This window comes from Macrobrachium rosenbergii, chromosome 13 (assembly GCF_040412425.1).
Source record: "Macrobrachium rosenbergii isolate ZJJX-2024 chromosome 13, ASM4041242v1, whole genome shotgun sequence".
NCBI lineage: Eukaryota > Metazoa > Arthropoda > Malacostraca > Decapoda > Palaemonidae > Macrobrachium > Macrobrachium rosenbergii.
Window position 1 is genome coordinate 47868395 of NC_089753.1, and position 18132 is coordinate 47886526.

The 18132-nt window shown below is 36.0% G+C and overlaps 2 protein-coding genes across 3 annotated transcripts in view; one reads left to right on the forward strand and one right to left on the reverse strand.

Moving 5' to 3' along the window:
- The first annotated feature begins 2225 nt into the window (after positions 1–2225).
- Prx6a (Peroxiredoxin 6a) lies at positions 2226–13127 on the forward strand. The gene is made up of 4 exons (XM_067115427.1): positions 2226–2398; positions 6014–6170; positions 6534–6748; positions 12536–13127. The coding sequence occupies exons 1-4, from the start codon at positions 2313–2315 to the stop codon at positions 12735–12737; spliced, it is 660 nt and encodes a 219-aa protein (XP_066971528.1). The 5' UTR covers positions 2226–2312; the 3' UTR covers positions 12738–13127.
- The window catches only part of LOC136845275 (WD repeat domain phosphoinositide-interacting protein 3), a 38580-nt gene continuing 32983 nt past the window's right edge, over positions 12536–18132 (reverse strand). The window contains exons 8-9 of one of the 2 annotated variants that reach the window (XM_067115425.1): positions 16028–16158; positions 12536–13689 (exon numbers count right to left, since the gene is read on the reverse strand). In XM_067115425.1, coding sequence (XP_066971526.1) covers positions 16052–16158 — 107 coding nt within the window. In that variant the 3' untranslated portion in view covers positions 12536–13689; positions 16028–16051. Of the gene's footprint in view, positions 13712–16027; positions 16159–18132 lie in introns of both variants that reach the window. The other variant, XM_067115424.1, reaches the window with a different exon arrangement.

Here is an 18132-nt window from a genome sequence, read left to right on the forward strand (position 1 = left end):
TTGAACTCGCATTTAGCTATGTATGTTATATAAAATGTAACTGAAAATAACATAACTGGTTAATCCGAAAGCTTGAAAGAAAATTGCAGTAGCTTATGGGCAGAAATGAAATACCATAAGACATTCAGGAATTCCAGCAATTCAGGTTTTATATTAGATACAGTAGAAGTGTTCTGAAGTGGGATTTCTCCGTACATGCTGGGACATCACTAAGAAAATTTTCTTAGGTGGGAATTTTTCTAGAGATATTACATCATTCAGTTACCTAAAATGTTTTTTTATGTAGCGCCCTTCCACATCACGTTGTGTGTTTATTTGTTTGTTTCTTTCAACCTCAACAGGGATGACTCCAGAGAAAAAAAAAAAAACACAACACACATTCTTACTTTAATCTAACTCCTACATGCACATTGTGCTATTCATTCGCCTTTATCATGCGTGCGCTCATGTATTTCCTAGATTTTAGTGCCCTTCCTTTCCCATACCTCACACAGTATAACTATAAACCAAAAGATAATAGTTACAAAAGTAAATGACGCGCATAATTATTGTTATGAGACCGTAAATGAATATTACTAATCCTGATTCTGGTAACTTTGTTACAGGTATGATATAGATTTTTTTTCACATATTGATGCGACCTGTTTTATAGCAGGAACAAACACTGTTTTTAAGTCCAGGAAAACCAGCTGTTATACCCAGAATCGAATTCTGTAGTAGCAGTTACTGTTATTAATTAGTAAAATGAATAGAAATAAGACTAGCCATAGCTCCGTCTACTTTGTGAAGTTGTGCCTCTTTGTTTCATTTTCCCCTAGTAGTACGGGTTCTTTTGAAAATGCAGGTTTTGGACATTTATCAAAGCAGGACATAAAAGGAAAGCATATTTGTGTGTATCGGTGGGAAAGCTGCAGCAGGAAGATGTGGTGAGTTTTATACAGATGTGTCTGGAGGGAGATGCAAAGTGTAGAGTAGACAGAAGCTAGACTGAAAGAGGCCTTTCAGAGGTGGCGCTCACCGAATACAACAAAGAGGGCCGAAATGGATACTTGGGTGTATGATTTAAAGTATAATATGTACAGTAAGGTAATTAGCCTGACTGCAACATCAACTGCAACTAATTTTCGTTTACATTGTGTAAGTACCTTACTGAAAAGGTAATAATATAATTTCAGCTACAAGTTCAGCCCATTATGTCCCAAAACATTTCCTTCATCATCGGAAGTTACGCTTTAATCTCGAACGGATAATGATGAATTACATTTAGGCGTAAGCCAGTTAACTCAGTGAATTTAGGGAAAATAAGTAACCATTTAAGATGAATCCAGGATAATCATATGTTTGAAATTATGAGAAAATAAGCTGCATTTTTTTCTCTGCTTTTGAGCGTTGGCGTTGGTGTTGATCGGTGAAAGAGTTGCTTGCGGAGAGAAGGGCTATTTCCAAATAAGAGAAAGAAATGGCAGGAATTTGAGATGAAATTTTAGTGGACATAAATTGCATGATGTTATTACCTTCAAATTATTAATCTGGGGTATATTGAATTTGAAGTATCATTTCTAACAAGAATATAAATCGGTATGTTTGTTACAATGACCGGCAACGTTTGCAAATGTAAATAATGCAACAGTGTCGTTAAACATAACTTGAAGTAACCATTCGTTTGTGCTGTTTCATTTTATAATTATTGATAAGTTTTGAGGTTTGCATGTGAGCTCTTATAACTAAGTATATTTTTGTCACTCCAGTATAACAGCGTACCTTAATTATTTTACGCAAGATTTTAATCTAGGAAGACATTGAGACTCGGTACCAAAAAAAAAAATGGTAGACTCATTACCAAAAAAAAAGAGAGGGTCCGCTTGCCCCTATGATCATATAACAGTAGTATATTTTAGTTATCTTTTATAAATTGCGTACAATAATGATTTTTCACATGTTTACGTGTTATTTTTGGGTATATTTGGTAAAATGGCGGAAGACAATGAGACGCATTACGTAAAGCAGGGATGCTTGACATAAGCGGACCCCCTACAATCGACATGTCAAGACTTTACACGTTGCTGTGCCCCGCAAATTCATAAACTGCGCACAATAATGACCTTTTTCGTGAGATTTTATTGGTGCATTTAGTAAAAATGGCAGATAAAATAACGAGACGCATTACTAAAGAGAAAAAGGTTACTTGACATTAGGGAACGTCCCACAACCGGCATATCAAGACGCGTTGCTTCGCCCCGCCCATTCGGCCGGTGACCGTCGTCGTGTAACCGTCCCTTTCGTCGTCCGCAAATTTCGTATCATTTTTCAAGATGGTTAACTTAGGTGACGTCTTCCCAAATTTCACCGCCGAATCCACCCAAGGCACCATCAAGTTTCACAACTATATAGGTGACTCGTAAGTATTTTAAAAATGGTTCATTGTCTTGAATAAGGTTTTTACTTAACGGCGCGTGAGAGCGGTTTATCGATGGCGAGTTTAACGTGAATATTTAAGCGTAGTTACGACACCTTTCCTAAAGGTTTCGTAACAAAAGGTTATGCCAGAACTTTGCAGTGTCACCAAAGTGCCATGTTTTTGTTAGTCTGTAGACTGTCATGACGTAGTTGAAGAAATTTTTTGGTTTGTATTAGAAATATTTACTTTCCCAGAGTCGCGTAACTGTACCTGTGCAGTACAATCTTGCTGTAGCTTTGTTATATAGCCTATCCTAAGGGTGTCGATTGAACGGGTTTCCCTTTAAGGAAAGCGTTGGGCCATTTAATTTATCTACGTTTTTTGTGTGGTAAAACATTAGCCGCCTATGTAGAACGGAAAAGCATCTGTTGCTGTAATCCTCCAGTCATCATGGTGGAGAATATTAGATAGTAGTATTATAAATATCTTTACCTGGTCAGTTATTGAATCAGAGATTCAACTTTTATCCGTGACCTGCCCACAATTTATCCACAAGACGTATTTCCTTAAGAATAAAGGCCATTCTCCCAAACCCCTGGTAGACCAGGATAGATTGTTCTGTCACATTGTGGGTATTCAGGAAGGCAAAGCTCCCATGATAGGTTAGGTTAGGCAACATCCCTGTTGAAGTATGTCGTAGAAGATACTTTTTGCCTTGATTGTTATGGTAGCCAAGGTCATTGCACATGTTCACTATGTTGATTGTTATAGAAGCCAAGGTCATTGTACATGTTCAAACAGTCTGAAGTTTACATTGCTGTGGCCAGTTGTAAATATGTCAGGCAGGTTACCATTATTGCCTTTGAATATCAAGAAATCGTACTCAGTAATGGGTGCATCCTGTATCCAGTGGAGTTGATAATGTCTCAGGTTTTAAGGAACTTCGTTGCTTACATATATTAGCAAATGTAAGTTAATAAAGTTGGTTATAAATTTGTAAAGCTTTGGTTGGTCCGTATAATTTGTAGATTGGGTAAAACTACAGAACAGTTGCACATGTGATTTCTTCAAGTCACCTATCAAAAATACAGCAAAATCGGGTATCTTGCCTTATTAATGACTAGCTTAAAAGCAAATCGGTCACAATTTCAACCTAACCTAAGCTGACATGCCACAGTCTTACAGAGCCCCCCCCCCCCTCCTTCCCTGTTTAGACACAGATACATCCTAACCTAACTTTAGTTCAACATAAACTTAGCTAGATAGTGCATAAAATAACTTGCGTATCCTTTTTGTGTGAGGCTAGTATAAGGTAGCAGCTACCCCCTTTTGAAATTTGGTTGTAATTCAGTGATTTTTCATCCTTGGAAGAAGCCATACACTAAATATTTGTCAAGGTCAGAATTTAAGTTGCAAGTGCATGAGACAATGTGGAGAGAACTCTTTCAACAGACAAATAGATGTACTGTAAAAATTTTGTATTTTCAGTAACAAATACTTCATTGATTTCACAGCTATTGTGTCCTCCATATCCACTGTGAATGTAGAATGTTTTATGACATTAAGCTGGATAAATGCAAGCTAATTCATATTTTGTTCATGAGACTTACCTGTCAGATATATATATAGCTGTATTCTCCGAATTCCGACAGAATTTCAAAAACTCGCGGCACACGCTGTGGGGCCAGGTGGTTAGTACCCATTCCCGCCGCTGGGAGGCGGGTATCAGGAACCATTCCCATTTTCTATTCAGATTTGCTCTGTCGCCGGTACTGTCAACATCTGTTTTCAGTACCTCCGTCTTTGGATTTCGTAAACTCGTTATTTTCCACTTAAGTATTATATGGCAGAAATTCTTGGGCAAGAATCAGAGGGTCCTGTGCCCTGTCAGGGCTCTCAAATTCTACCTAGACAGGACGAAAGGAAGTCGAGGCCCATCGGACAATCTGTGGTGTTCTGTCAAAAGGCCGGACTTTCCGATGTCCAAGAATGCTCTGGCATTCTTTTTAAGAAGCACGATCAAGGAGGCTCATTCTACCTGCCAAGACAGCGACATGAGACTTCTGAAAGTCAAGGCTCACGAAGTGAGAGCCATTGCGACCTCGGTGGCTTTCCAGAAGAACATGTCCCTTAGCGATCTTCTGGTTACCACCTTCTGGCGAAGCAATTCAGTGTTCGCTTCACATTACTTGTGGGACGTGAAGACGACATACGAAGACTGCTATTCGCTAGGACCATACGTTTCTGCAGACACAGTGTTGGGGGCAGAGAGCGATACTCATCCTATCCTTTAGAGGTTAGGAAGTATTTTTTAATCTTGATTTTGTGTTTTCTGGTTGTTGGGTTGGCCACCGGAGGTGGACGTCCCAGTCTTTAGCTTATGCTAGATTTAATGACTTAGATAGGCTCGGTCAGGTGGTTGGTCGTTGCTCCTTTTGCCCTTACAGTATGGTCTTATGATCTAGTCCCATTGTGGTCACGCCCCTGTGGACAGATCATCTAGAACTCACCAGCTATATAGGTCACTACCTTGCTGGAGACTCTAGTAAAGCAGAAGCAGGCTTGGGTGACAGTATAACGAAGTCAGCTATGCTAACAGGTAAGGAACCAAGGCATCAATCGCCTACATATATTTGTTTCCTAAATCCTATTCTGTCTCTTCCCACCTCCAATGGTGGGATTCAGCTATATATATATATCTGACAGGTAAGTCTCATGAACAAAATGATATTTTAATGATAAAATAAAGTTTGTTCATACTTACCTGGCAGATATATATAATCATAGTGCCCACCCACCTCCCCTCAGGAGACAGTGGCACTAGAAATTCTGAATAGAAAATGGGAATGGTTCCTGATACCCGCCTCCCAGCGGCGGGAATGGGTACTAACCACCTGGCCCCACTGCGTGTGCCGCGAGTTTTTGAAATTCTGTCGGAATTTGGAGAATACAGCTATATATATATCTGCCAGGTAAGTATGAACAAACTTTATTTTATCATTAAAATATCATTTTTCCAGTGTATTGTTTCAACCCAACGGCGTAACAAAGGGGGGCCAGTCTGCCATGGGTGGCACTGTCCTGGGGGGGGGGGGGCAGGTGGCACTCTTGGCATCTTTTGATGTGGTTATTAGCGAATTTGCTTCTGACTAAGCTTATAGGGTTTTGTTGTAAATCTGCTTGCTGTGTTGTTTTTGTTGTAGCTTTATGAAATAAAAGAAATGATTAAGATGTTAGGGCTTAAAATGTGTGTATAATTTTTACAACTTTAGTACTTTTTAGCACAGGAATGTGGCAGCACTTTTAGAGTCCACCCCGGGTGCCACTAGCACTAGTTATGCCACTGCTTTGTAAATTTTCAGTGACCTTGCATGGAAGCTTGAAATTTTTTTCTCCTGGTTTTCTTAGGGCAATAATCCAAAGTAGTATACACTACTAGACCCTTAGAATATTATGACATAATCATTTTATCTGTTTCACCATCAGAATTTTTGCGGCAAAAGTACACACCGAACTTGTTTCCCAAATTATAGTTTAGTAATGGTATATTAAGACTGGGATTGGCAGCATCTGCTAAGAAAGACTTAAATTTAATGTTTTTTTTTTTTTTAACAGATGGGGTGTTCTTTTCTCACATCCGGCTGATTATACACCAGTGTGCACCACAGAACTAGGTCGGGTTGCCAAGCTGGCACCTGAGTTTACAAAACGCAATGTAAAGCTGCTTGCCCTTTCCTGCGATAATGTGGCATCTCACAATGGCTGGATTAAGGTAAAAATGTTAAAAATTTTGTTCTTTATTGTAGTAAAGTAATCTCAGCCTTATTGGGGATAAAATCGATATACAGTATCGATATTGCTTATGTCCATTAAGTCATGACAATTTCAAATCAGTGAAGGCAGACAGTGTATGTATTCACTTAACCTTGTAACCCTTGTTTTTCATAATTGTTTGTATATTGCCATAATGTAATTCATCTAGTGTACTATTATTCATGGTTCTCTGAGATTTTCCCCCAGAAAATCATTGTGAGTTTAATTGTTAAAGAAGCAAGCCTATCCTAAAGACTTATCAAGCACTAGATTCTTCTCAGAAATGTATCAGACCAGCTGTTTAATGTCAAAAGTATTTCAGGACATACAAGCATATAATAACTTGTCTGGTGAGTTTCCCTACCCAATTGTGGCCGATGAGAATAGAGATCTTGCCGTCAGTTTAGGGATGGTTGATCCAGATGAGAAAGATGCTGCTGGTATGCCACTTACCTGCAGAGCTGTCTTTGTTGTGGGACCTGACAAGAAGCTGAAGTTGTCCATTCTATACCCAGCTACAACTGGACGCAATTTTGAGTAAGTGATTTCTTCTGTTGGAGTGTTTGTGTTCTGTTTACTTATGCCTCTTGGCAGTAAGTTGTTGGAGTGTTTGAAATGTATTGAGATTTTGGAGACTTGATGGTAGCTTCACGCAGCCCAAAATGAATATGTTAAGTTGGGCCAGCAGTTTTACTGATACACTAGTTTGTCAAAAACATATCTTTCTTTGATGTAGAGGTTTTGAAGTGAAAGACAGAAATTGACAAATGTGTTATAGTGATGATTGGAATAAATATGACAGATTGGTTTGCAAAAAGGTTAGCTATGAAGACTTAATTTTTCTATCTAGTTCTTTATTTCTCATGGATAATGAAGTTACTGTGATCACCTTTGCTCATGTTGCCTGTTCAGAGATATTTCTTAGTACAAAACATAATTCAAATTGCTCCTTCAGTATTTTAATAAAGGTTCTTACCTGTTTATTTAAAGGTTGGTTCCTTTTATTGCATGCCCATCCCATAAGGGAAATGGATACCACCCACAGTGTGCTTTTATGCTGCACTGGATTTGCAGTTAACATCTTAGCTGTTCAGCATCACCGTTTCTGCTACAAACATGACTGTCACTCACCAAAGAGGAGATCCTTCCTTTAGATAATCTGTTAAGACTAGACATGTGACTTGGTAGTCAAGAATTAATATATAGGACAATGCTGTGTTTTTGGATTTTGCTTTCTTTTTGTAGCCTGTGAACATCAGATCCATTTGACAAGTGAACCATATCAGGTACAGCCATAAATCTTGGCATTTTGTTACATCTGCGTCATAAATTTTTTCATTCCATAAATGATACTTAAAAATACCCCTCAACTTTGGCATTACAAGTTAGGTCTGTAAGATAAATGTTTATCTTGTGGAAGGTTTGCTTTCATGGTAGGTCATCAAGATAAATGTTTGTCATGGAAGGTTTGCTTTCCACCATGAGTTTTCCATGTTTTCATTATGAAGTGCAGTACTTAGTTTCCACCAATAATGCAGCTCTCCGTTTAACTTTTGCAATCTTGAGCATTTTTTGACAATCAATTTCATACTGCCTAGTACTGCATTTATCTTTACACCTGGCCAATTTCCAGGGACACCCTTAATCTTCACTCATTACTACTAAAAATGATTCATCCTTTATTTTTATGGCTTAAGGACTGTCAGAATACTTGTACTGTATGTGGTTCCCTTTTTTTTTTCTGGGCATATATATCTTCAGTTAGTTGTAGCAACTTGCAGGATTGCAGCTCAGTGACAACTGGGGTGCATCTTGAATGGCATTAAATTTTGTAGTTGTTTTTTCGTCTGTAGGATTTGAAATAGGCATCACATTTCTTCTTCTTCTTCTTCTTTTTTAACGTCTTGGTTTGTGATGTTCATTTATTTAATATCCTAAAAAAAATAGTGACTTGGGCTGTGCTTCTCCACCCCACCAGTGTCCTTGTTTTCCAGATTACATTTTTGTACTCTACCTTCTTTTTTTTTCCTTCCTGACTGTTTTTAGTCTTGAGTTAGTATGTTAGTCAGGTAGGTTGAAGAGGCTTATCTGTACTAGTTGTGGTGTTTTGCAGTCACTGCAGAATCTCGTAGCGGATTGTGATGTGACAGCCGTTTCTTTATAATGTAGATGTAATCCATCATAGGTACTGTATTCTTTGTTCCCTTTGCAGGTTTTGTGAATGGCACACAAGTTTGTTGGCCATGCATTCTATATACTTTGTGCAATTAGGTCCTGGTTGTACAAATATAATACCTGTAATTATTTGCACAAATGCTGACAGTTTTATAATACTGGATCTTGGATCTCCATCCAACACTTTTTTGGTGATATCTTCATTGTGTTAATATATTAGGTGGGATACTATACTTCTTACTATCCTCTCAATCTCCTCTGACTCAGTTTTTGGGTCTAAGTTTTTTGTCAGCATATCTGTAAAGAGTACTGTGTCATCACAACTACTATACAGTTCAAGGATAAGTCAGGCATAGTACAAAGGTAGGCAATCTTGTGTTTATGCCAAGGCAAGTTTTTCCTTCTCCGTGTCCACTAAGTGCGCATTTACCTTGATTTTAATTTTACAGGAAGTCTGCCTCATATTTGGCGTGCACACTCAACTAGTGAAACCCCTTTCAGACACCATGGTGTGATAAAGGTGATGAATGCAGAAGAAAAATAGAGCAAGGGACAGAGAACATTAATTTAGAAGCCACTTCATAATTTCATTGGAGAGGAAGAGCAAGGCCTGTTGCATTTTTTTGTATGAGAGCCACCTGTTATGTAGCATTGATAATTCTTCAAGCAACGCTGCTACTTCAGGACATGAAACCTGAAATTTAGCTGTAGTTTGGCAGTAATTGACAATGATTGAAATATTAATTGGAATCCTTGGCTGCTGAGACACTGTCATGTAGTTCATGGCCAATCTACAGTAAGCTTTGGGCTTAACAGGAAGCAGTGTTGTGGAAGGTTGCTGGAAGACAGCACAACATCCACACTGCATCTTTAAATTTTGGCAGACAACACAATACACCTCTTGCATTGAAGGAATAACAATGAATTTCTGATTTAAGTTCATAGGCACTTTGAGCATTTTGAACAAGTATGTTGGCACACAACTAGACTGAATCAAAATCTGCAAATCTGCAGTGACCCCCTCAACTCAGTTTAGAGGATGCTTTTGGTTATCAGTGTATTCAGTGCCGTTACTATTAGTTACAGCTGTAAAGTTTCTCATCCAGGTCCACATAGTTGTCTTAGGAATACTTTCTCCATGAGACTTAGTGAGAATAATTCACTTCCCTATAATCAACATTGAAGCTGGTAGATTTTGAAAGTGCCCTAATTTCTAGTCCCATCATGTTGCTGCTTTGTCGCTGTCAATCCTTGGCATCAAAGCTGTAACAGTCGACAGGCTTTTTTGCCCTTCCAGTCTCACTTCAAGAAAGCAGGCCTCTTGCAAATAAGTGTCTACAATAAGTGCAGCGTGAGAAACTAGTGCTTACCAATAATAGTAATTATTAGAGGTCAGCATGCATTCACATGCTTCTCCATAGCTGCAAATAATCAATTTACTTGAGAAGAGTATTGTTCAGTTTGTAGATAAAGTTCATTGTTATGGAAAGCCCCACACAAGGGTTGAGGTTCAGGTAATGTCTGTTTCACCTCTGAAGGTCTCTGTTGTTACCAAGCCCTCTTTACAATTGTCTGAAATGTCTGTTGCTGTGCTTTTTTATAATATGAAGTATAAATTGCTCGTTTAATAGTTGTGCTGCCTTTAGGTACATTTTTTATTTGGTTTCTGGAGCTTCGTGAAACCCATGTCAGTTTTGACACAGGTTAGCTAAACACAAGTTTTTGTTGTTCGGCAATACAATTTGAGTTTGCCACATTCTGCTGGTTGAATCATTGTTCCCAACCCTTTATAAAAAGGCTAATGATAATTTATAAAAAAAAAAACACCATATCCTGTGTTGAGGATTGCTGTTCCCAGCAGACAAATATCCAATATTCTCATAAATTTGGAAATTTCTTGGTGGCCTCAGTGATGATTATTTTTACGTTTTTTGGACCTTTCTTGCCTCCTGCCTCCCTGAAAATTTGATTAGTTTGATCCTTAAAAAAAGGATGTTCTTAAGATTTCACTTCATTCGAATATATAAACTTTATTCTTCAGAAATTACTCTCAGATACTAAGAAATACCCTTCATGCTTTGTTAACAGTTTAATCGTTTTCGCACCCAGAGCATTGGGTTTTCTTATGATTTTTGACGATTTTCGACGATGTTCCGACTAAAAATTGTTTGTCGGTAAGCAAGAACGGAACCCCTGTCGTAAACCGGGGCCTGTATATAAACTTTACTTCTACTCTCAGATACTAAGTATACCCTTCATGCTTTGTTAACTACACGTCGACTAAAAATTACAACCGGTCAACTTTGACTCGACCGAAATGGTCGAAAAAGCCATTGTAAGCTAAAACTCTTACATTCTAGTAATATTCAATCATTTACCTTCATTTTGCAACAAATTGAAAGTCTCTAGCACAATATTTTGATTTATGGTGAATTTAAAAAAAAAAAAAAACTTTCCTTACGTCCGCGCAGTAACTCTGCCGAAAATTTCAGAAATTCTTTCGTCATTTTGTCATAATTTTTGCACCGTTTTATATTAACCGTTTCATAAAGTTTTATGTATGAAAATGTGCGCAATTTCATGTAAAATACAACAAAAAATAACCCATGGTTGTAGCTTTTATCAGTTTGGAAATATTTTCATATAAATCAAGGTAAGTGCCAAAATTTCAACCTTCGGTCAACTTTGACTCGACCTAAATGGTAGAAAAACGCAATTGTAAGCTAAAACTCTTACATTCTAGTAATATTCAATCATTTACCTTCATTTTGCAACAAATTGGAAGTCTCTAGCACAATATTTTGATTTATGGTGAGTTTTTGAAAAAAAAAAAAAACTTTCCTTCTGCGCGCAGTAACTCGACCGAAAATCTTGGAAATTCTTTCGCCACTTTGTCGTAATGTTTGCACTGTTTTATATTAGTCGTTACATAAAGTTTTACATACGAAAATGTGTGCAATTTCATGTAGAATACAACAAAAAATAACTCGTGGTTGTAGCTTTTATCAGTTTTGAAAATTCGCATATAAATCACGTTGTGCCAAAATTTCAACCTTTGGTCAACTTTGACTCTACTGAAATGGTCAAAAAATGCAATTGTAAACTAAAACTCTTACATTTTAGTAATATTCAATCTATTACCTTCATTTTGCAACAAACAGGAAGTCTCTAGCACAATATTTCAATTTAGGGTGAATTTAAAAAAAAAAAAAAACTTTTACGTCCACACGTTGTGAGTTCATGCATCAATTTGTGATATTTTCTGTGTTGCTTTGATCGTTTATCAATTTATATACCAAAATCATTGCAATTTAGTGTACAATACAAAGAAAAAAAAACTCATTAGCTTTAACCGTTTTGCTCACAGCGTGATTTGTATACAATTATATATGAAATTTTTTTTCATGCTGTCATATATTTCATTTATATATGATGATATTTTTTTTCATTTCTGATGGTTGCATACTAAACTTCAGGCAATGACAAAAAAAGGAGCCAAAAATGAACTCTTAATCTTAAAAACTAAGCGTGGTGTGATTTTTTGAAAAAAACTTTTTTTCCGCTTCAGCGCTAACTCCCGAATGCCACTGGCATACGGCAGACACTTGTAAGTAGAGGCTCGGCGTTTAAGGGTTAATGCAGTGTCCATTCCCTGCTGATCTTGGTACCTGCAAACCTTTGCAGTGTCTTTTCTTTTATGGTTTCAGTTATTATCTACCAAGGTTGTGTTTTAGATATCCTCATTATCTATAACTTTGAGACCTTATTATTATATACTGGTATGGGAGTGCAGAAAAAACTATTTTACTGTGAGGATGCTTTACCCTCTAATACAAGAGTATCTTATCATTGCCTAACTGATAAAATTGAGGTACTTGTGTCCTTGCAAATGTGATAAAGTAGTCATTTTGCTATTCCATTGTTTGTAAACACTTTGATTGTAACAGGTCTATCTTAAGTAACCAAGTGTGGGTTTAATAATCACATTATTATTAAATTTAAAGTGATTCTTACACATTATTATTAAATTTAAAGTGATTCTTACATCTTGACTGTAGGTTTATGTTAGGTTCCATTACTCAATGTGAATTTTTTGGTTTTTAGTGATTACTTTGTGGGATGCCAGATTTAAAATTCTTTCATTTGCAGCGAGATTCTGCGAGTCATCGATTCCCTACAATTAACTGCAGTCAAGAAAGTTGCCACACCAGCGGATTGGAAAGATGGAAGCCATTGCATGGTTATACCCTCCATATCAAGTGAGGAGGCAAAAGCTTTGTTCCCAGAACACAAGGTTCATGATGTTCCATCTGGCAAGCCTTACCTCCGTACCACTCCCCACCCTAAGTAGAACAGAAAGACTGGTTTTTCTGTTTGGTTAGTGGCTTCATGAAAACTATTTAAGAGAATCTGAAATTACAGTGGCCAAGCTTTTCAATGAGTTTTTCCCTGAAAAAGTTAATTAAAATTTAAGCAATAAGACTGTTATGAGCGAGATTGTTGAACTCATAACCAACATAGCTCAGTGTGTGTTTCAGTCAAATGTTAAAATTTCTCAATGTTTAAAAATTGTTTCTAAATTTGTCACTCATATATAAATTTTTAATGGATAACATTCCTAAAACTTTAAACATAACCAGATCTTTTCTCATAAAGTGGCCTTATTACTGTAAGGTTAGCATTCCAAGTTCAGATTTTATTTTCTGTATGAGTATATATCTCAATAAAATAATTATTTGAAGTTATTTGTATGTTTTACCTGATTAGACAGGTAAGCTAAATTGGAGATGAAATATATTAAATAAAGGTAATATCAAATAGCATTATCAATTTGATGCATTTCTCCTGTATAATTCTTGCATGCCTGGCACGCCTCTGTTCAGCCAGCTTTGTCATTAGGTGGTAAAGTGATTAAAAATCCTCTCCACAGAAGATAACCTGTACCATTTAGTTTGGTTTTGCCAATCATAGTTATACCTAAGATGTGGGAAAATATGACAAGGTCTTGGGAAGACCTAGTCACATTTAACACTTGCAAGCGGTTTTAAAACTGACTGCATTTGTAGTGCTCCCACATCTAAGTATACTAATGACAGGCTATGAAAGACGTGGCGTATGAGTTATTTCCTGTGAAGAGGACTTACGATATTACACTTTCATCCACACCTACACTTGAGGTTTCCTCAAGCCACATAGTTAAGATGCCAAATAACAGCACTGGAAACAGCAGCTGGCAATGCATTTGTCATGGAAACATCACAGGGAGAAGCCCAAATAAGAAGAGCTGGTAGCCATCAGAAGTCCTGCAGCCAAGAACCAAGATTCCTAATAAGTAAATGTCACAGGTTAAATAATGAAACAAAAATGAAAATCACATTATAATAACTTTCATCAATTCCCTTAGAAATATCTGAACCTCAAATTAAGCTTTTTAAAGTTACAAAATTGACAAAAATACAATACATGAACAAAATCAATGAAATTACCAAATAGCATAAACAAATCTTTAAAAGCAACATCAATAAAGTGAATTGATATCCAATCTATAAAAAGTTTACATCATATCTGAACCCATCCCTTAAGTTTCGTAATGCCCAACAGTTTATTTTTTAATTTAAAATATCAGAACTTCCAACCGTTCAGTCTATGCATTCTACAATACACCAAAGATTTCTGCAAGTTACTGAAATAAATTTTATGGAAAACAAGGTGTAATTACAGCTGGTAAGTTAAGCAAACATTTCCCATTCAGTTTAGTCTTCTCCATCTTAAAACTGACATAGGTAAAATATATTCAATCACCAAAATCCATAAGCAAAGGCTACATGAAATATATATGACTACCATGTGCTAGTTTAACTTAGTAAAATAATGGAACAAAATATTACAACCAGTTCCAATTCAATACATCTTAACTTAAGATCTTGCTTCTTTGGCAACATAGTTATCTTCTATCTGTCCAACCTCCAATTATCAAAGAAAATATACAGTATATATATAATAATAGCTTGCATATAATCCTCATACATACAATAATAACAATACCTACTCTATATTTCTACAATATATACACCTTGGACAAAAGCCTGATAGTCTCATGGAAAAGATTTGCCTTAGTATCTACTTTGTGACACATACTATCTAACCTGGATGGATAACATTAAAATTTTCTTACACTGAATTTTTAACCAACATAATTTGTACTGAATGATCAATATATGAGGCTATCAGTCAATCAAAATTTATGAAAGGCTAATTGAAATACAAGTAGTATCAGAATACAAAAATAATGCCATTACATAAATTTCAACATTCAGTATTTTACTCGTGTCTCAGTCAAATAATGCACAGGTTGCACTTTGAAATTAGCACTTCCTCAAAGAACCATAAAGTAGAACCAATACCTTTGAATTGAAGAAATCACAAAATTATGAAAAGGCTTAACCAATAGGTTCATCTGCTTCATCAAAAATATATCAACAGAATTTAAGGAAGTATCTCAAGGACAGAACAGTTCCAGTATTTGAATAAAACAATATTGAAAACTGTTGCAATATCTAAGGAATTCAAGGTACGATTGTATATAAACTGAGGCAAAGAACTGACAACATGGTACATATCTTGCCAGAATTTTTTTTTTTTTTTCATGCAAAATGCTTCAACTATCCCACTACTCCCCGGTTAACTAGATCACTAACAATCTTTGGTGGTCACCAACCTTATGCTTCCCTGAGAGCAGGTGGTACAAATTAATGCAATTTTGACAAAATTTCTGTCAATCAATCAACCATAAGAAAACTATATTAAAACCAATAATGCTCTGGAACCTACTACAAGTTAACAGTACCCAACTTCACAAATCACAGACTATCCCTCATTAAATGCAGATGATTTTCTAATCCTAATCACATATTTACGGAGCATTAGGAACTTAATTGCAATGTGGCCTAATCACAAATATTTAAATACTAGTTCAAAATTGGCAACAGGCACATGCATGAACTTTATATTCAAAACACTACATTCAGAGCTTTCACCAGCCAAATTTGCTTAACATCAAATTAAGTTAGCTTGACCAGACCAAATAAAATTTTTTGCTGCATAGCAATGGTCCACAGAATTCTTCCTTAAAAGCAGATAAAAAATTACAGCACAAAAAATTAGAAGGAAAAATTGTACCTCCAAGTGGAGAATAAGAAAAAACAACTGATGAAAAATTAAACAACTTGATGATGCTATGACTGAGGGGACACAATCACATTTATTATTGCCTAAATGCACACCTGAATGAATGCTGTATGTAAAATGTAAAAACACCATACAACTATCTCAAGAAGGCAAGCAATCTCAAACAACAAAGGACCACTGAAACAACATACCAATAAGAATGGAGAAATAAGACTGATGAGAAAGACTTTCAAATATGGCAAGACATGTATCATGGTCAAGTTTTTCTATTCCCCACTGCTAGTGCCTGAAAGCATATTCAATTTGAAGAATATTCTCCTGTATATATACTTATAACGTATAAGCAATACCAGTTTCCTGTAATTATATGAGGATCAAGGAAGAATTTGTGTCAAGAAATATAAAATCCATATTCACTGCCTCATGAAAAGTAACAAGCAATAGCTGCTCTACCTGATATTATGTGGCGGCCCAATACTATGCTTTATCATCAGTCATTTCTAAAAAATGAGCATACACCTCTCGAGTGCTTTCCCCCTTTCCGTTGATGCTAAACTTGTAGAAACTGCCATCTGCACATATTGCTGTAAAGAAATAATTATGCCTTAGTATCCCAGTATAAAAGTGCATTACTTAAATTATACACTGTGCCAGAATGCAAAGACTTAAGGTTCTATTGATTTCTGTACAGGCCTTACATCCAAGACTTTTCAGTAACTGTTGGTTGAAGTTAAGAGCTCTGTAAATTTAACCTGTTAATAGTAAACTTGCATTCCTGGCACTCAGTAGAACTGGGTGAAGTGCTCAAATACAGACGACCCCCAACTATTCACAGTTCAGGATTCGTGGGTTCACCTCTTCACGAATTTTTCTGTGGAACACAACTCCAAATTCATTGTGTACAGCTAGCACGTATTCTAGCTTTGTCAAAGAATACAGTACAAAGAAAAAGTAATACCTGAAAGTCAATTATTTTATCATGAAAAAGCAGGTTATGAGAAAAGTAAATGCACTACGCTAAACAGAAATACTTTACAAGTCTACAAATGCAGACTGGAACTACAGTACAGTATTCCATTGGCACATAAGCTAAAACAAAGAAGCTGGTTTTACTAACTCAAATAAAAAACCTGCATCATTTTTTATGAAAAATTTACTTACTAATTTTCAAATATTAATGTAAGCACAGCAAAATATCAATTGATTTTTTTCTTAAAAAAAGTTCACCAAACCATGTACCAATGTTACCCCCATCTACGTTAAAAGAAAGCGGTAAAGCTTGAATGCTGTATGAAAGAAAATGTGCGTGCCTGAATACAAGGATAACCAGATTAGTTTTCGCTTTGGTAAGAATGACTGTTGTAGGAGTGTTCACTCACAGCTGTAAGCCATATATTTTTAAGGGTAATGTTGTAAAATGACTTTGAAATTACATTAAAGTGTTTTAGGAAGATAGTTTAACCCTTAAACGCCTGTTGGGCGTAGCAAACGTCGACTACAAAAATTTCTGTTGAATGCCGAGTCAACTTTGACTAGCAAATGTCGAAAACAAAAAATTTCAACCTTCGGTCAACATTCTAGTAATATTCAATCATGTACCTTCATTTTGCAACAAATTGGAAGTCTCTAGCACAGTATTTCGATTTATGGTGAATTTTTGAAAAAAACTTTTTCTTACGCCAGCGTGGTAACTTTCGCCAAAAATTTCAGAAATTCTTTCGTCATTTTGTCGTAATTTTTGCACTGTTCTATATTAGCCGTTACATAAAGTTTTATATATGAAAATGTGCGCAATTTCATGTACAATACAACAGAAAATAACTCATGGTTGTAGCTTTTATCAGTTTTGAAATATTTTCATATAAATCACGATAACTGCCAAAATTTCAACCTTCGGTCAACTTTGATTTCGACCGAAATGGTCAAAAAACACAATTGTAAGCTAAAACTCTTACATTCTAGTAATATTCAATCATTTACCTTCATTTTGCAACCAATTGGAAGTCTCTAGCACAATATTTCGATTTATGGTGAATTTTAAAAAAACTTTTTCCTTACGTCCGCGCCACAAATTCTTTTTCATCACGTTGTCGTAATGTTTGCACTGTTTTATATTAGTCGTTACATAAAGTTTTATATATGGAAATGTGCGCAATTTCATGTAGAATACAACAGAAAATAACTCATGGTTGTAGCTTTTATCAGTTTTGAAATATTTTCATATAAATCACGATAACTGCCAAAATTTCAAGCTTCGGGTCAACTTTAACTCGACCGAAATGGTCAAAAAAACGCAATTGTAAGCTAAAACTCTTACATTCTAGTAATATTCAATCATGTACCTTCATTTTGCAACAAACTGGAAGTCTCTAGCACAATATTTCGATTTATGGTGAATTTCTGAAAAAAAAAAAACTTTTTTCCTTACGTCTGCACGCGGTAACTCGGCCGAACATCTCAGAAATTCTTTCGTCATGTTGTCATAATGTTTGCATCGTTTTACATTAGTTGTTACATAAACTTTTATATATGAAAATGTGCGCAATTTCATGTAGAAT